We start from the raw sequence: 20,288 nt of genomic DNA on the forward strand, positions 1-20,288 counted from the left end.
GGGGCTCCAAGAGGGGGAGGGGATAAAGGAAGGAGAGAAAATAAACCTTATTAATCCCGTGAAAGAGAGAGGAAAGAATGAACAAGATGTGGGTATGAAAAGACAGTTGGAGAAATATTTAGTTTTGAAATCGACTTTGGCTTTTCATCTTAGACTCCACTGTCAAGTTTCTTCTGTTTTGCATTCCTCATCCCATCTTTCAGCACTGGTCCCCCTCCACCCCTCAGGCTTTCCTGTACTTCTCTGTTTCACTCCCTCAGGCTTTCCTGTCCTTCTCTGTTTCACTCCCTCCATCTGTCAAGGTTTGCCTTGGTGTGCTCTTCTTTTCTCCCTTTTCCTTCTTTCTCACTCTTTGCCTCTCCTTCCCTGGACTCTTTCTCCTGTTGTTTTAGAGCTTGAGTCCCTCTCCTTTTCCCCTTTCTCTTGCACGGTACCTCCAAGCTCCATTCCCTCTTCTTAAGGAAATCAGCCAGGCCTCAGATGGAGCTGTTGTCCTGACAACCTAAAGGCGCATCAGGCTTTCACTGAGGCTGGCGGCTGCTGAAGGGGGCAGTTGTGGAAAGCGAGGGGCCACGCTGAGGGGAGGGCAGAGGGGATGACTCCGAGGGGCTGTTGGAATCCGCGGCGGGCGGGGGAGGTGCCAAGCGGAGGGAGGGCGGGAGGGAGGGACTGGAGGGAGAAACAGGAAGGGGAGGAGGGGGAGGGAGACTCTGGGCTGCTGCCGCTGCTGTGTGGGTTTCTTTACACTCGCTGGCAGGCTGGGTGCCGGCTCCCTCGCCCACCGGGAAAGTGGGTTACGGAGGCAAGAGGCTCAGCTCAGACGCTGGCAAAGGAGCATCCAGCCACAGAGAGACCAGAGAACACCTTCTTTTTGGCCGCCTTCTCTTCATCTTTTCTAGAGGGTTTTATATTTTGTACTCTCTCCTTTCAAATTTTGTTTCTTTGACTTTTCCCCACCTCTTCTCGGGTTTCTGAGGGCTTTGTTGAGTCTTAGAGGCAAAAGAGACTGAGCGAGGGAAAGAGAGAGGCAAAGTGGAAAGGACCACAGATTGGCAAAGCCCGTTACGCCTTTGCCGTGGATGAAAGCCCTCCGTTTGTAAAGCCCTCTCGGCGAGCAGCAGGCCCACGCACGTCCTCCAGAGTAGCCCGCGACCCGCACCTCGGCGTGGCCACCATGGTCGCCAGAGTTCAGCCTGATCGGAAACAGTTGCCGCTGGTCCTACTGAGATTGCTCTGCCTTCTTCCCACAGGACTGCCCGTTCGCAGCGTGGATTTTAACCGAGGCACCGACAACATCACCGTGAGGCAGGGGGACACGGCCATCCTCAGGTAGGGCTTTCGGGCAACTTTTCTGTGGCGCTTAAGAGTGTGTGTGTTCTCCATGAACTCCAGCTCCTGATGCTGCAGGCTTGTGCTGTGTGTGTGCGTGTGTGTGTGTGTGCGCGCCTTTTACAGACTGGTCGAGGTATCTGCCAGCAAATTTCAAGGGGATTCTGGTCACTGTCAAGGATCAGCAGGGTTGGTTAAATGTTGTTTCGTTCCTAGGATCTTGCTTCTCTTGCTGAGAAAGGCTAATTTCATCCATGGTGTTAATGACATTCGGGCAGTATTTTTGCTTTTGTGATTGCAGATGCTTTGTACTTAAGAGTTTTGTTGGGGTTGCTTAACTGAGAAAGAAGAGTTTGTTGAATTATGGCGCTCAGAGAGTGGTACACAGTATTGCATTCTCCGTGGTGTATGTGTGTTTGTACGTGTGGATACGTACAGAAAGGCTCTTGCTCTGCCCCAGCAATAGTTTGGATAGGAGACTTTCCGTAAGGATCTTCTAATTGACATGGAGGACAATAAATCAATCTTAGAACTTTGGTTGATTACTGAGCCTTTTCTGGAATGTGGATAGAAATCAACACAAGAATGAACAGAAGGAAAAAAAAAAAAAGGAACTTGCCGAATTGCTAATATTTAAGAATAGGAGTGTTAAGCACAGAGGTTAGGAAAGAATTAACCTGGCATTAAATGGATATTTCAAATTGATCATTGACCTCAGCGTCTTATCTCTATGCAGCTCTGTCAAACTCCGAAATATAATTTGGGATTGAAATTTGGAAAGGAAGAGTCCCAAGTCCTTGGAGTTTGACCCCTGTAAGGGACAGTGAGCTGGAGAAACTCAGATGGAACCTAGCCATAATTCTGTTTCTAAAGAGCTGCTAGCCTGTTTTCCTGTGTTTCTTTTCTCTCTTTCCCCTCGCCATCCACTGCATATACTCCTTGTCCTTTTTTTATAGCTTTCCTTGAATTTCTATCAGATACTAAAAATAAATAAATAAATAAATAAATAAATAAATAAATAAATGAATGAATAATGAAAGAAAATGTTCTCCTTGGAGATCTTTTAAAATCTCATTTCATCCAAATGAAATGACCTAGTGTCAGTCTGTCTCTCTGGCTAATATTGTTCGTTGTGGCAATAAAAAGCAGTATCTGATAGAAAAGAAGCATCTGATCTGTGTGCAAGGAGCTGATAGTGCATAAACCCTGGGGCATCGGGGAGCCCTTCTATAGCAGAGCTGCCTACAGCAGCAAAGTTTTCTTTCCTTTTCTCAGAAATAAATTTGGTTGGCTGTCACAGTGTCCTGCTTTGGGATCTCTTGCCTTGTTAGAGAGGGATGTGTAGGTTGTGTGTTGTGGTGTGTGTATGTTGCTGCGGAGTATAAAAACTAAGAAAATCCTAATGTGTAAGTGCTCCTGTCTTCATTTCCTGAGCATTGCGTGATTATGAATCCCAAAGATCCTACCATCCGAAGCATATTTTCCCTTCTAGCTCTCTCCAGCCCTGTGAAACCTGCATGTGTGATTTATACACATGGAGTAATAAGATTTATAGAGTAATTTATCTGTTTGCAGAGGGATTTGGACATGATGCAGAAAATATTTTCGCAAACACATAAGCATGCCATGTCAACTGCTAGCATTCATATTCCCTAATGTCATTAACCCTTTACAAGTGAAGCACTCTATATAAATTTATGCTATTCTTAGCAAGATTTGTTTTCACTGAATTATAAGAATGTATATGGGAAAAGTGAATACTCTGGGTGTATAAGTTTTTATGTTAATGTCCATGAAATGAACTTGTAAGGTCTTTCTAAGTCAGCATCACCTCTATCTTAAGCTATAGTTATCAAAGAGTTAGATAAGCATGTAAATGTTAATTTAGAAGAAAGAAGGTATTCTTATATTTTCGTACATTGTATGCATACAACTCTATGTCTATGAGAGGCAGTCTTACTACATAAATATCTATATATGATATATATGTGCTTCTGTGTGTCTATGGCTCAAAAGAAATGGAGTTTTTAAGCATTACACTTTAGTAGACATTGCAGTATGGAAATGGGGTGGATAGTGAGCACAGAGAATAAATATAGAAGCAGTCATTCCCTGGGAAAGAGAAGATAGACAAACAGAGCATGCAGAGAAGTCACCTGTGAGAGCCCATTGCTTTCCCAGACCTCACCTAATGTGCCCTCTTTTTTGTTTCCTTTGCCTTGGACAAGGCTTTATTTCTGGGTTGGTGGAGCTCTATCAGAAGTAACTATGGAGAGAGTTCCCTTTGTTTTTCGTAGCTGACCTTCTTCTCAATCTCTTTAACTGAATCCAGTAAGCTTTGTGGGTCAGTTTGCTGGTGAAGATTGGCACTCTTGCTTTCTGTTTACAAGTCTAGCCTGGGAAAGCCTTGCTTCCACTTTATTTTTGACATTTTACTGGGAGCATGAGCTTCCAGGGGAGGAGAGGAAGGAGAACTTGATTCGTTGGAAGCCACAGTAGGTGTTTGGCACTGAGAAAGTGAAATGGCAAGGGGAGAAAAAATCCTGTCTCAGTGAGTCTGTGGCCCTGAATGATCTGAAATGGCAACAGGAAAGAAGGGAGGTTTGTAATTCTGGTGGTCCAGTGACAGAAGTTTGGCCGACTGTCCCCAAAACATTTACCTTTACTGCCTTACTTCCATGAAACAAGTGTTTTTTGGGGGGAATTGATGCTTACTTTTGTATAATTATGATCTTTGTTGTAAATGTGTATCTTGATAGGACAGTATATACTAGTCTTGGGGTCTTGCTCTGTAATTTCTATCTTTTGGAAGAAAGAAAAGAAAGACTCTAGAATGAAGGTGATAAAACTAGGTGGAAAGAAAGATAATCTCACGTGTACCAACCTAAGCCTGTTGTTTCCCAGAAGGGATTCTAGATCTTTATGAGCACCTTTATGAGATCCTTTAAGAGTTAAAGGAAACCACAGTACCATCTTCCATCTCAAAGGCAAAGGATCAAAGTGTGATTCACAGACCAGTGGCAGCCGCAGCAGCTCCTGGAGTGCCTTCCTAAATCCTACTGAACCAGAATCTTCATTTCCATTTGTTTGCACAGGAAAGTATGAGACACAGTTACCCACAGGACTTTACTTGTGCGGAAGTCTCAGTTGCTTTTCTGAACGGAGCCCACCTGCCTCACTGCCACCCCCGCACAAGTGTAGTAGTTCATCAATTACTGGATAAGTTTCTAGCACTGGTCCTTCCAACCCTCTATCCTTGTACCCAGGCTCCCCTAGGGATTCACTTCCTGGTTAATCTTGGCAGCTTGAAACCATGTAACTCTTGTGATAAATTAAGGGAAAAGTGAAAATAGTCTTCCAATCTGACCTTTAAAATTTCATTTTTAATAGTCCCACTAACTGTATTTTCAATATTAGCAGCATATGTCTGGAAAGATCATTATAAAATAATCAATCCCAATATATCTGCTCATAAGGTAACTCCAAAAATTATATATACCTGCATATCTGGACATATTGCGTAACTGCATATGTGGTAAAATCAGAGGGTCCACACTAGTTTTGTGACTTTAAATATTTAAAATTGGGGGCATTGAAGTTGCATTTATTTCACAATTCTGACCCTATTTGATGTTTTCAGGATATTATAATACCTTTTATGGTGATAACATTTTTACCATTTAAATGTAAATGTACCTAATAAGTGTTAGGTATAAGAAACTAAGTACCTAAGTTTAAAATAGTTAAATTTTTAGTTTTTCAAAATCTTTGGTCTTTTATTTCCTTGTTTGTTTCTACAGTAGGAGAAAAAGCAAAAACATTAAAAAGATGTGATTATTTGACAGTAAAATGTAAAAATTTTGTGCAACTTTTAAGAGAAAAATGGCTTCTCTTCTTTAAAGCATCTGGCACGCCTACATTCACAAAGAAACTGTCAACAATCAAACAAACTCCTGACACAGTATGTGATTTTTCTACCACTTATAATTATTCATTATTTGAAAACAAACTTTGTGGGCATGGGTCTATAGGGAGACTTTGAGACAGTTATGAAGTTTTCTTTTTCTGTAGTTAACTCACTAAAGGTAATCAAAATTTATTTAGGTTATTATGATACTTTAAGGACTGTTCATTGCCCATTAAGTCCTTTATCAAATATACGTGGTAAATAATGGAGTAAAGTGTGCTATATCTTGTCTAAGAATGTGGCAGATTGTATACGTTTTTAAAAGGATGTTTATGCACTTAAGGTCACTTGCTGTTCATTTATGTCCTGAGGAACACAGCAGACAAATCTCATGTGACAAATACAAACTGTGGTAATTTGTGTGTCTCTAAGAATGAAACACATATATACAACACGTGTTAAGGTGGTTGTTCTAGGTAATTTGACTTCAAATGAATTATTTTTAGAATCGTGGAGTGTGAACAAGCGAAAATGACTGACTCATCCACTAAATCAGTTGGTGAGGGTTAAACATTTGTGTTTCTTGAGGCTGGTTCCACATAACAGCAGACTCAGGCAGAAGAAGGATTAGTGCATTTTGCTGTAGTCTTTGGGAGCTCCAAGTACAAATGTCTGTGACTCACCTGGTAGGAGGTTGCCTGATTGTGTGCTGGTACCCCTCACTGTCATCACCTGAGCCCAAGAGAGCCTGCCCTTTCAGGCCACAGTTTATGGCCATTGGCCCTGTTCTCCTGTGAATATCCTGCCTGTTACTTTGTACAACTCAGCAAAGCTAGGCTCTAATTTTGGATCTATCCTTGCATGCTACATGACTTTGAGAATGTCTCTTAAATATTTTGAACTTCAGTTTCATTTAAAAAATGATGAAATTACCTATTTTAGTTACTCTATGGGATTGTTTTAAAGAGCCCACAAGAGGTTAAAGTAGTTCACTTTGGTGAATTGTAAACTGCTACATAAAGCATAAAGTGTTAGTGGTTTTTCAACTACATGTAGCCAGTTGTTTAGACTTTAGGGGGCTCTTTTTTTTTAGACCAGAGTTTCTCAAACTTGAAGGTGTATCCAAATTACCTTGAGTGTTCGTGAAAATGAAGATTACCTGGCCCCTACCTTCAGAGTTTCTGATTCAGTTCTCCGGTAGGTGCTGAAGTCTACATTTGTAACAAGTTCTCAGATGATGCTGGTGCTGCGGGACCGAGCCACAGTTTGAGAACCACCAACTCTTGCTGCTACAAGTGTGTTCTGTAGATGAGCATCTTTCATATCATATAGTCATTTGCTAAATTCCAAAATCTCAGGGCCTATTCCAGACCTACAAAATCAGAATCTGCATTTTAACAAGTTCCCAAGTGATTCATAAGCACATTAAAGTTGGAGAAATGCTGCTGTAGAGAGTTCACAACCATGGCTGCATGCTACACTCTACTGGAGGTCTTTTAAAAAACAATGAAGCCACATATTCCCTACTCTCAGAAATTCTGATTGAATTAGTTTGGGGTGGGGCTTGGACATAGGTATTTAAAAAATGATTCTGATATGTACACTGAGTTGAGAACTGCTCCTTTACTGGTTGAAGAATCTCTTTTACAAACCATGTTCAGGGCAGCACTTAGTAGACGTGTAGTAAAAAAATATAGTCATGTGTGTGGTTTGGGAAATATTTCAACAGCAAAGATGTGCAAATTCAATTGAGAGAGAGGAAAGAGATCCTCATAGATCCATTTCCTTACCACACAATCTCATCCCTACAATGTCATGGAAAATGGAGTGGATGTTAAAATAATCCATATTATTTTAATGTGGTTCCAATTTACATAATATCTCTTGAAATAGCATTAAAGCTTGACTTTTTAAATCCTGTTGTTTGTGTTCGCTCTTTCATTTATGTTAGGCAAGACACAAAAGATACAAAACAGTTCTAGATTTTCTTTTTAAAGGGAGAAAAGAGACTATATTTAGTCAAGGAAAATATCTTTGGTCTTATTCAAACAGGCTTACTTCTGTGTACTTATGTTGTCATATCTGCCACAAATATGATTTTCAAAATATTAGCTAGATGTTTGTAGAATTCATTTCAACTCTACATGATGATGTCTACATGAAACTAATAGTCAAGTGTTTATGTCAAAGATAAAGGATTTTTATCAAGGATATAAGTTCAGAATGTTCAACAAGTAGCGTCGTCCCATGGTATCTGTGGGAGATTGGTTCCAAGACCCCCCTCAATACCAAAATCTGCAGATGCTCAAGTCCCTTGTATAAAATGGCATAGTATTTGCATATAACATATGCACATGCTCTAGTATACTTTAAATCATCTCTAGATTACTTATAATACCTAATATAATGTAAATGCTATGTAAAAAGTTGTAAATAAAATGTAAATGCTATGTAAATAGTTGCCAGTGCTCTGGCAAATTCAAGCTTTGCTTTTTGGAACTTTCTGGAATTTTTCTTCCAAATATTTTCAATCTGCAGTTGGTTTGAATCCGTGGATGCAGAATCCATGGATACAGAGGGCCGACTGTAGTCAGAAGACCAAGATCTAAACATCCTGAAATAGTCTGATCTATTAAATAAGTAAAAGTGATAGTTACTTGGCCTACTACGCATGCAAGCTATTTTTATGATCAGATGAGATACTATGTATCCAAGTGTTCTGTAAACTATAAAATGTAAGCTCTTAATAAGATTATTATCATTATATTCACAGTAGGAAATAACTTTTATAAAATTAGATAACAATAAAATAAGCTTTTTATCTTTATTTCTATGGTTAAGTTTGGCCATTTGGTCTAAGATGGCCATTTCTTTTCAAGTCCTTTAAAGTCATATGTATCTTATAGTTGAGTTTGTTATCAGGAGTGCAGGATGAGTGAACACATTTTTATAGTCACCTGTAATCAAAACATAATCTCAAGTTAATGAGTGATTAACCTTCGCTGAAGAAAACACTTTGCTTCAGAATTTGTTAATTACTATAGGGTAGATTTGTAGAAATTTAGAAGAGGAAAGTCCTTGGAGATTAGGCAGTCTCATCTCACTTTAAAGAGATATAACTGAGAGGAGAAAAATTTAGTTGGTTGTCTAAAGATTCAAGTGACCATTTGAGAGCTAGATTCATGTCTCCTATTTCTCATGTCAGAGATCTTTATTCCAAATAAAGAGCTGAAAATTATCTTCTTGGTTTTCATGTTATAACATGATATGCCTTTTTTTGTTTTGAAATTGTAAGCTATTTTTTAATTTCTTCCTCATGCTTTTATGTTTCCAAATTTTCTACGATGAATAAATATTATTTTTAAAGCAAAGAAAGGAAAGAAAATGAAATATGAGTTAGCCAGTGGTCAATAAATATCTACTGATCATCTACTCAATGTCAGGCACTACATCAATGACATTCAATGCAATAGGACTCTCTTCCTGAAACTTTTTTTTTTTTTAACATCTTTATTGGAGTATAATTGCTTTACAATGGTAAGTTAGTTTCTGCTTTATAACAAAGTGAATCAGCTATACATATACATATATCCCCATATCTCTTCCCTCTTGTGTCTTCCTCCGACCCTCCCTATCCCACCCCTCTAGGTGGTCACAAAGCACTGAGCTGATCTCCCTGTGTTATGTAAATGCTTCCCACTAGCTATCTATTTTACATTTGGTAGTATATATAAATCCAGGCCAATCTCTCACTTCTCCCAGCTTACCGTTCCCCCTCCCCCACCCTGTGTCCTCAGGTCCATGCTCTACATCTGCGTCTTTATTCCTGTCCTGCCACTAGGTTCTTTAGAACGATTTTTTCTTTCTTTTTTTTTTTTTTTTTTTGTAGATTCCATATGTATTTGTTAGCATACGGTATTTGTATTTCTCTTTCTGACTTACTTCACTCTGTATGACAGACTCTAGGTCTATCTACCTCATTACAAATAGCTCAATTTCATTTCTTTTTATGGCTGAGTAATATTCCATTGTATAAATGTGCCACATCTTCTTTATCCATTCGTCTTTTGATGGACACTTAGGTTGCTTCCATGTCCTGGCTATTGTAAATAGAGCTGCAATGAACATTGTAGTACATGACTCTTTTTGAATTATGGTTTTCTCAAGGTATATGCCCAGTAGTGGGACTGCTGGGTCATATGGTAGTTCTATTTGTAGTTTCTTAAGGAACCTCCATACTGTTCTCCATAGTGGCTGTATCAATTTACATTCCCACCAACAGTGCAAGAGGGTTCCCTTTTCTCCACACCCTCTCCAGCATTTACTGTTGGTAGAGATTTTGACGATGGCCATTCTGACCAGTGTGAGATGATATGACACTATGGTTTTGATTTGCATTTCTCTAATGATTAATGATGTTGAGCGTTCTTTCATGTGTTTGTTGGCAATCTGTATATCTTCTTTGGAGAAATTTAGGTCTATTTAGGTCTTCTGCCCATTTTTGGATTGGGTTTTTTTGTTTTTTTTGATATTGAGCTGCATGAGCTGCTTGTAAATTTTGGAGATTAATCCTTTGTCAGTTGCTTCATTTGCAAATATTTTCTCCCATTCTGAGGGTTGTCTTTTCGCCTTGTTTATGGTTTCCTTTGCTGTGCAGAAGCTTTTAAGTTTCAATAGGTTCCATTTGTTTATTTTTGTTTTTATTCCCATTTCTCTAGGAGGTCATGATATGCCATTTTTTACCCCCCTAAAAAATTATGCTAGTCTCCTATGATTTGTCCCTCTTGGAGATCCGACTAGCTTCAGTGAGGTTGTGGTCTCAGTTGGCAGGCTCTCCTTTGCACAGGCTCAAAGGGTATTCTACCCATTGCAGACACTGTAGATTGTATCAAATTCTTTCAGGAAGGTAGATCTTTTATTTTCTAATTTGTACAAAAGTTACTTTTGGCTAAAATTGGGACTGATTATGTTAAATTGGGAGGAACTGGAAATAGATCTAGACCTGTCTCTTGGGATGGCAGAGGCACTGCTGCAGGTGCCTGGGGAGTTTCTGGTGTGACATGCAGGACAAGGTCTCATGAAGCTTTCTTAGCAGGTGAGTGGCGGAGCCAAGGAAGGTACGACATGGTACACAAAGAAAAAGGGCAGAGCACAGTAAGGGGAAAATAACAGGTCAGCAGCTTTTCGTGAGCTCCCCGTGGAGGCAGGCAGTGTTACAGGGAGTTCTGTCAGCTCCTAGTAGAGACTCAGCCTCAAGACTGAGGCTCAGAGCAGAAACAGAGTCCTTGTCTTAAGGGCTGGCTTGAACAGGGCAGAGAACTCAGTAATAAGGGATATTCCTCAGACATATTACCAAGATAGGTAACTTGGTCAAGGAGTAAAAGAGAGGGATGTAGTCCCTAGAACTGAAGCTCTGTGTCAAAGCTATTGTAACAAGGGGTGACATGGAGATGCAAGTCAGAGTGCTGAGCCCCATCTTTTTAAACTCTTGCTGTGTAAGTTCAGGATCATAAAACCTGGTCCAGCTTTGTGAGGTAAAGATGAAGACAAACATCTGAAATGAAGTAGGAATTGACACTACTTAGACCTTCCAGACTCCAGGTAGTTCGCAGAACCATGGACCCGAGCTCACCTGACTATCCCAGATGTGTTGTTTTCCAGTATCAATCTAGAAATGTCACCAGATCCTTCAAAGGCTTCTCATCATCTACAACATGAAGGCAGAACTCCTTAGCATGGATAACTCTCCATGACCTGCTACCTCACTGGGTCCACTAGTTCAGAACCACTTACAGTTGGCGATCATGAGCATGCTAGTGTGTGTGCACACACAATGCTGGTTCTTACGTTTCTTCATGATGCTCTCTCTGCCTGGAACCTCTTCCGCCTCTCCACCCCTCCCACCACACTTCTTTGCTAGGTTGCCTCTTTGCCGCTCTTTCAAGGCTCAAGGTTAGTTCTGGTGCTATCTAATTCAAGTAATCTTCCGTAATCTTCCCAAAGTGGTCTAAGTACCTTATTTATTATTGCTGATAGCTTCTCTGCATACCTCCCCTTCAGCTTAACTGAGATACAGTTGACAAATAAAATTTCATATACTTAAGGTGTACAGAAGGATGATTTGATATATGTACCAATTGTGAAATGATTACTAAAATCAAGCTAATTGACATATCCGTCACCTCATATAGTTATCTTTGCGTGTGTGTGTCTGAGAACACCCAAAATCGACTCTGCTAGCAAACTTCAAATATACGATACGACATTATTAACCATAGTCACCATGCTGTACTTTAGATCCCCAGAAATTACTCATCTTATGATTGAAAGTTTGTACCCTTTGACTAATATCTCCCCATTTCTGCCACCCCTCCAGCCCCTGACAGTCACCATTCTACTTTCTGCCTCTCTGACTTTGACTTTTTTAGAGTCTGCATATAAGTGAGATAATGCAGAACTTATTTTTCTCTGCCTAGCTTATTTCATTTAGCATAATGTCCTCCAGGTTTATTCACATTGTCACAGATGGCAGGATTTTCTTCTTTTTTATAGCTGAATAATATTCCATTGTGTGTATATAGATATAGGTATAGGTTTCATACTTTCTTTATCCATTCATACATTAGTGGATGCTTAGGTTGTTTCCATATCTCGGCTGTTTTGAGTAATGCTGCAAAGAATACGGAAGTGCAGGTGTCTCTTTGAGATACTAATTCTGTTTCCTTCAAAAATATACCCAGAAATGAGGTAACTGCAGTATATGCATACCTCAATGTAGCATTTACTACACTTAAAAATTCTATCCACTTGTATCTTGCTTCAGATGTACTATCAGCCCTTCAAAGGCAGGTGTTTCATCTACTTTACCTTTCCATTCCAGAATTTAGCTTAGTACCTACAGGTGCTCAGATAAATATTTGCTCACTGAATTGAACAGAGAGGGATAGTCATAGTATAAATCAAGCAGAGCAGAAATTTATTTATAAAAGAGGAAATAAATTAGGAGACGTGGATGAAGGAAGTTATGTTAGTGGTGAAATCAACCACCCCTGGAGTGATTGTGGATGTGTGGTTGAAAAAGACATAGTAAAATAAGAGATTGATTCTCTTCTGATCATTAGTAGGGTGGATTAGGGGGTTTGGCTGGAGATACTTTGAACATTCCCTGTTGCAGCTACTCTATTTGAGGATGGCTTTCTAGAGAAGGTCAAATAGGGTTTTTTTTTAGGAGAATCCCAAAGCTTCAGTCACAGGGGCCCAGACAAATTATGCTCCTTCCTCTGACAGATTAGCAGCTCTGACAGAGCTAAGAGTCACTCAGTGCTCCTGATGTGAGGCATGTCCACTGTCTGATGAGTGAGCTCAGCCTCGCAGGGAGCTGTAAGAAAAGGGATATACTTTCCGGGAACTGCTGAGACTTTCTCCCTCTAGCGGTGGCTGTGGACTTTCGGGGGCTAAGTTGGGGATTTGGGAGCAGGATTGTTGTGCAACAGGTATATTCACCTGATCTGTTCTACTTTGTTGTGAAATGAGGCAAGGGGCAGATCACTCACATTCATTTGACTCGGAGTAATTATTCATACTGAACAATGATGCTTACCTGAGATTTGCAGTGTAGGGTTCATTACTCAGTCCTGGAGAAATTCCAACTTGAATGTACAGTGGGCTTTGTAATAATCCCAAATTCCCTTTTGTGCATCTTGCCATAATGCACAAGGGCATTATTTGTATTAGGTCAGAGGGAAAATGCAACCCAGTTTCTCATACAATAATGCATTAATATTTATTCCTTTATAATTTTTGATGATGCATTTCTATATTGAATGTTTATATCTTGAAGTTATCTAAGTTAGTAACATCCTTTCTCAAGTTGTGCTTTAGACATACTACTGTTTGCCACGCTACCTTTCTAGGAACAAAAGATAACAACGAAAGTGATGCAGTCCAGTACTAAGTCATGAATAGCCAAAATACACGTGAAAATATTAAATGGGAAAAATAATTGGTTTCCTTATTTCTAATCTTTGTGTTTCTTCAGTCACACCTTGTTCTACCCTATCTACATCAGGGCTGTTTATTTTATGGGGTTTAAGCCACATACAGCTGCCAATTTCTGGCTGATCTTCATCTTGAGATAACCAAAGATTGCTGTCTTCTTGTGTATGTTCATGGTGCAATTGCATGAGCATATCTTACGATCAGCATTTTCTGTTGCTGAATCATTAACTTAGCAGATGAATGGATTTTTCTTTGACTTTCTCGTTGACCTCTATTCTTCTGTGTATCTTTTGTGGCTGTAATCTGATGAACTAATATCTAATATCATCACCATGACAAGGAACTGCCTAAAGTCAATAGGATATTACTAGATTAGAGAAATTTCTAGATTGAACATCAAGAGATTTAGACTTTAGTTCCACAAAACCTATTGTCTATAGAAAGTTGGGAATTAGCCTCCATAGCTTCAACTCCAAAATTGTTATAATTCCTACTTGCCTATTAAACAAAGATGTTGGTCTGGTAACATGACATTATGTTTTTGAATATGGTTGAGTAAATCAGATGAAATGCATGATGTTATAAATGAGATGATGGTATGCTCAAATTAAAAAAAATAACGAACTCCTACATTATTTTATAAATGTCATAGTTTAGGAAACAAAAATATTTTTGCATGAGTGCCTTAATTCTTGTATAAAAATAAAACAATTCAAAATACAGTTCTTCTAAAAATAACAGTATGTATTTATACAGAATCTGTTATGTGTAAACAATTTGTCACAAATGTACTTAATCTATATTGTATAGATTTTTATTTTATTTTTAATTTTTTCAGCATATATTTATAATTATATATAGAGAGTAAAAGCATGCATGTGCCTTTTATATGTACATAAAATTTACATACACAAAATATAAATGTGAATATTATTGTGAACTTGGGTCATAGCACACCTTAATAGGAACCTAATTAATTTGATGCACTAATAATTGGGGAAGTTTATTTCAGAAAACCAAATTTTCCAGGTTTTCAAGGATGTGGACAGATATAATATATAAGTATCACATGATGGCTTTCTTAATTGGTTTGGTTAATATGTTTTATTTTTAATTAATCATTATGCAACAGCTAAAATTATCTTGTAAGAGAAGCGAGACATAATATTTCTTGTTTCTATTATATCTTTGTTATCATATAGCCCCTAAAAAGTAAAATCTTATAACATTTTTTTCTACTTGTATTAAAGAATAGAAATTAATACTGTCTTAGCTAAATGAGAAATAACGTAAAAAATTAAAATCAATTCTTTGTGATCTCAGTTCCAGACTAAATTTCTATTTTCTTTCATTCTCAGTCACCAAAAGATCTAGTGATCTGTTAACTAGCATTCCTAGTGAAGATGAGAAACTGGCCACTGAAAGAAGAATAAGGATTTAAATTAAATTTCAATTTTTTATCAAGGAAAATTATCATAATTCTGTTTTTATATCCTTTTCAATATTAAAGACCCAAGGCATATGAAGAAATGATTAGAGTAATATAAACAAGTTCAGCTATAAGACTCATATATATGAAACCTAGTTCACTAAAATAACTTGATAGCATGATTGTAGAAATACTATTACTAACATCTGAAAACCTGTAGAAAACAAAAACTGTTTCACAGTATTGGTGACATACGATATTGTCTTAGTTATAAGTAAAAGGGGAAAATAATATTAACTCAGCAACAATGACAGCAAAAGTCTAAATGCTAGAATATTTTGAAAAGCAAGCAGTGATCACTAGGAGCCAACCTGGATCCCCTGGGAGCAAACTGTAACATGGTCAATCAATTTCTTTAAAACAAATAAAATTCCATATTGGTACATCAGGGAAATGCCATTCACTCTGAGTATCTGTGTTTTGACAGGTTTCTCCTGATAGACTTATGAACAGATTATGGGTCCATAATGAGCTAGATTTTTGTTTCAGTTGATTGAAGAATCATGACAAAAGAACTGATTGATGGTGGTTGTCTTTGGCCATCTTCAATATTTGGATAAAAACATAGGAAGCAAACTTTCTACTATGTGTATGACACAAAGATAAAAGGATTTTCTTTGTTGACAGGATTATAAGGTGAAAATTGGTGCAAGCTATAGGGAGGCAAATCGTAGCTTTCTATGAAAAGGAACATTATTTGTGTGTGTGTGTGTGTGTGTGTGTGTGTGTGTGTGTGTGTGTGTGTGTGTGTGTGTGTGTTTATACCATGTCTCATTCAAAAAAAAAGAGATAAAGGAAGAAAGAAAGAAAAGAGAGATTAAAGAAAAGCAAAGAATTTAAGGTAGTTTATATTTTAAACAGAACATCATTTAAATAAGCAAATCAGTTTGAATGATTTTTAAAATATGAACTTTTTTTTTTTTTTATGACATAATGGAAATAACAAGCTTCTGAGCCAGGAGACCTAACTCCAATCACCTCTATCAATTACCAGCTTTGTAAATATGGGCAAATCATTTATCCTTACTGGGCCTCAAGACCTTTATTTATAAAATGAAAGGATAATAATAATATTTACCTTCTTATCCCAGAAGGTTATTATAAGAATAAAATAAGAATGATCTCCAGTTCCTGTTGGCTCTCCATATCTGTGGGTTCTGCATCCATGGATTCAATCAACTGTGGATAGAAAATACTTTTTAAAAATTTCAGAAAGTTCTAAAAAGCAAAACTTGAATTTGCCAAAGCATTGGCAATGATTTGCATAGCATTTACATTGTATTTACAACTATTTACAAAGCACTTACATAGTATTAGTTATTCTAAGTAATCTAGAGATGATTTGAAGTATATGGGAACATGTGTGTAGGTTATATGCAAATACTATACCATTTTTATATAAGGGACTTGAGCATCTATTGATTTCAGTACCCACGGAGGGTCCTGGAACAATCCTCTGTGGATACCTACAGACAGCTCTATATAGTCTACCCTTGAACAATGTGTGGGTTAGGGGCCCTGAACCTCAGCAAAGTCAAAAATCCACCTCTGTGTAGTTGGTTCCTCTGTATCTGCATCTGCAGCTTCAACCAACCAAGGATTATGTAGTACTGTACTACTTACTATTGAAAAAATACAAGTATAAGTGGACCCGTGCAGTTCAAACACATGTTTTTCAAGGGTCAATTGTATATACGTATCTATAGGTATATGTGTGCTTATTTTATAAATGTCATTTGCTATTCTGCCAAGTGGAATAGATTTCCTTGTGAAGAAGTAAGAGTTTAGTCATTTTGTATTTAAGCAGAGGACAGGTAACCACTACTGAGAAATATTATTGTTATTATTTTTTTAAAAATAAATTTATTTATTTAATTTATCTTTGGCTTTGTTGAGTCTCCGTTGCTGCGCGTGGGCTCTCTCTAGTTGTGGTGAGCGGGGGCCACTCCTCACTGCAGTGCATGGGCCTCCTATTGTGGCGGCTTACTCCGTTGCAGAGCACGGGCTGTAGGCAAGTGGGCTTCAGTAGTTGTGCCACGTGGGCTCAGTAGTTGTGGCTCGCAGGCTCTAGAGTGCAGGCTCAGTAGTTGTGGCGCCTGGGCTTAGTTGCTCCGTGGCATGTGGAATCCTCCCGGACCAGGGCTCGAACCCGTGTCCCCTTCATTGGCAGGCTGGTTCCCAACCACTGCACCACCGGGGAAGCCCCTGAGAAATATTATTACAAAACAAACCCTTTATATAGTAGAAGGTTGAAGTTGATTTCTCAATATCTCTACTGCTACTATTCTGTGATATTCTGAATTTCTACTCCAGTTTATTTTATGTATGTTTATATTTTATTTTTGCTGGCATCCCTTTATAGCTTTGATTGCTTATGAAGAATTCCATTCAGAACTGGATTCTCTAATCATTTTTCTATGGGTTTTAAAATTCATACCTTTACTACTTTCTTCCCACTGGAGGATTTGCAAACATGTCAAGAGAGAGGGGCTGCATTTCATAAAAACAGAAGATCTACTCAGGTGTTGTATCTTCCTATGTTGAAGAATATCAGAATAAAATCTGATCTCAGAAAGATACTTTTGTATTCATGAAACTTCATAGAGTTTGATCAGGTCAAATGGTGACCTCATTGTTTACATCTTTTGACTACCTCTATTACTTCGGCATGCATGTTAACATAGTTTTGCCTGAAGTCCACCCTGTGGCCATCTTGCTGCCATCTGAATTTAAAAATTATGAAAACAAATAAACTTGTTTACAAAACAGAAACAGACTCACAGACTAAGAGAATGAACTTATGTTTACCAGGGGAGAAAGGTGCGGGGGAGAGTGATAGATTGGGAGTTTGGAATTGACATGTACACACTGCTATATTTAAAATAGATAAGGACCTACTGTAAAACATAAATAAATAAATAAAAGAAAAATTTTGAAAACAAGATTTTTTATGTTAACCTTCAGATCTTCACCCTGTCTCAAACTCTTGGTCAACATGGCTGAAATTATTACGTCATTTGCTGCCCCAAAGAGTGAAACATGATTCTACCTCCAAATCTGTGCTTCCTGTTGGCTCTCTTCCTATACCGAGGCCTTAGATACACTAGGCCTTGAACCTCTCCAATCTGTCTGAGCCCTGGAAGGACTCAGTCATCTCCCCACTAGTGGATGTAAAAACCTTCTCTCTGCTGACTCTGCAGTCTCATTAGTGATGAACTCCACTAGAATGGAAGTGGGGTAGCAGTGACCATGGACTTTATTTGCTGGTGGGTAAATCTGTTATTCTGAAATTGAGGAATTGTCACTCCCTTACTTTTCATATCAAGTGCCTTCTCTGTAAGTGATGAAGCAGCAGAACTTGAACGTCTTATTTTCTGTTCTTATAATTCAGATAACGTCTGCTGTCACTAAATATGAGGTCAGCCAACAAATGGCATCTATAGGTAAAACATGCTTCCACCTCCCGCTGAACCTAGTCTCTTTCATCAACTTCAGCATTTTTGCTTTCTTATTTTTCATAGGCATGTGTCCTTATTTTATCCTGTTTTTGTAAAATGACTACCTAAAAGTTCAACTGTTAAAATACATAAACAGCAATTACCAGGGTATGAAACCAGTCTCTTTCCTGTTGAGCTGACAGGTACTTAGCCAATTACTATGTCATTGCCTTAGCAGTATTTATGGTGAAAGAAGCATTGATGCACGGCTTTGTCTGTGGAACCAGATGACTTTTAAATACATAGTGTGGCATTTTGGGTAATAGTTTTGAAAGAGCTCAGAAAGTCCAAGCAAACAAAAGTGGAGATTTAAAGGGAGAAAGGAAAAGTCAGGGACAGGTTAGGGGCAAGCAGATGAGGGAAGGATCAGGTATCAGGATTTCAGTAGAACACAGATAGCCCCATTTCAAAGTGGGTTATCTGTGTCTAAAGGTGCAAGTATTTCCAAGAATGTCACAGTTTCCCAATGGAAAACCTGTGGATGCTAAAATAAAAATGGAGCTTGTTAAAAGATAATGACAAGGGATCCTAAGAATTATCTAACAAAGTCCTAAATATGTCAGAGTTAATTCCTTTTGGATAAAGTCTCAGTTTCATTCAGCTTTGGTGCCAAGAGGAAAGGTTTAGGCAATCAGTTCCCAAGCCCTAGTCTCTTAGGAAACTACATAATCATTGCAAAGTGTCCAGACTTCCATATATACCTTAAGCATTGTGTAGAGACATCCTATATCTCACGTGCGAATAAACTGCTGTTTTTCAGATCTGTTGTAGACTCTATTATAATGAAAAGTGCATTAAAGATTTTCTGAATATATGATAGTTTAAAATTTTGTTTTACTGGACAATTCCTCAGTTACAAAGAGGCAAGAAAATTTGTTTGATGATAAAAGCATCCTCTTATTTAGAAAGTTTGCAGACCATTCTACACTAGGTAAGGATAGGTCTACTGTACTCAGGTACGTTTGCGCATTGGCAAGTGAATCTGAGAACCTAGTGTTCAGAAAAGATCTGAGTTACTGAGGATCATCAACTGTTTTCCTATTAGAGGATACTTTCCATAAAGCCTTGTTTTCTATGCCCCATATATTGCCTGGAACAGAGCTGAACAAGTAGCAAGTGCTCAATAATAATTTTAATGGTAGATACAGAGTGGAGTGTGTTTGTTGCTATGCTCCATTCTGTGGATCCTATATGGCCGAAGGTATGGAGTGACAATAGGACATCTGTTGGACATTTTTCCCTGTCATAAGTAACCAAGAGGTGGTGAAACCTGTAGGGCCAATGAAAACACCAAAGGTGAGCAATTCTTTTGAAGTTACTTTCATGATGATTATGGGTGATAATTGCATTTCTAGAGTTGATGACCTGGCAAAACCTTTTTGATTTAGACACACCAGCTCTCAGTGCCAAGCCCCCTCACAGTAGGCAATTTGTTTAGCTGGGCAGACTCCAGTCTCTTTCTTTTCATTAGTGAAGTTGGCCTCTTAGGCATGGCATTTTCAAGAGTAATGCAAATACCTGCTTTCCTATCAATAAAGCTGTGATTTACAGTATTTAATCTAGTTGAAAGGTAAGTAAAATGGAAGTCTGCATATAGGATAAATGAAATTATAATAAAATGGCATACTCTCCAAAGTTTTCTTAATATGTAGAGTATTAACCTGGCACCCAGCCTTATTTGCCGCATACAGAGCTGCATCAATCAGAAGAATGGAAAGCCTGGTTTTCTAAGACCTCTTATTAGGGTATTGGACTTACTAGGTTCTGTAGATTTTATTGGGTAAATAACATGATATTTAATCCACAATATCTCCTCTGTTGTCCTGTGTAAGACTGAATCTCTATGTAAAACCTAGAGATAGTCCTTACAATTTCTGCCTTGTACTCATCTGAGTTTCACGTTTTACGCACACACTGCTCTCCTCTGCATCTTTTTATGACCCTCACTCGGTTATAAAACACTCAGCTTTCATGAGTAAGAGCTTTCCCTGATTTTTTTTCCCCCCACAGATAATTGCCCCTTGGAGAAGTAGGGCTGTGGAAAATTAGTAGTGTTTTGTCATTAGCT

The 20,288-nt window shown here is 38.3% G+C and overlaps 1 protein-coding gene across 4 annotated transcripts in view; it reads left to right on the forward strand.

Moving 5' to 3' along the window:
• The first annotated feature begins 753 nt into the window (after positions 1–753).
• LSAMP (limbic system associated membrane protein) overlaps positions 754–20,288 on the forward strand; it is a 650,003-nt gene continuing 630,468 nt past the window's right edge. For all 4 annotated transcript variants that reach the window (XM_079922993.1, XM_079922991.1, XM_079922990.1 and 1 more), the window contains exon 1: positions 754–1,329. In XM_079922993.1, the coding sequence (XP_079779119.1) occupies positions 1,175–1,329 (155 nt within the window). In that variant the 5' untranslated portion in view covers positions 754–1,174. The remainder of the gene's footprint in view (positions 1,330–20,288) is intronic.

The sequence above is a fragment of the Stenella coeruleoalba genome (genome assembly GCF_951394435.1).
Source record: "Stenella coeruleoalba genome assembly, chromosome: 5".
Classification (NCBI taxonomy): Eukaryota; Metazoa; Chordata; class Mammalia; order Artiodactyla; family Delphinidae; genus Stenella; species Stenella coeruleoalba.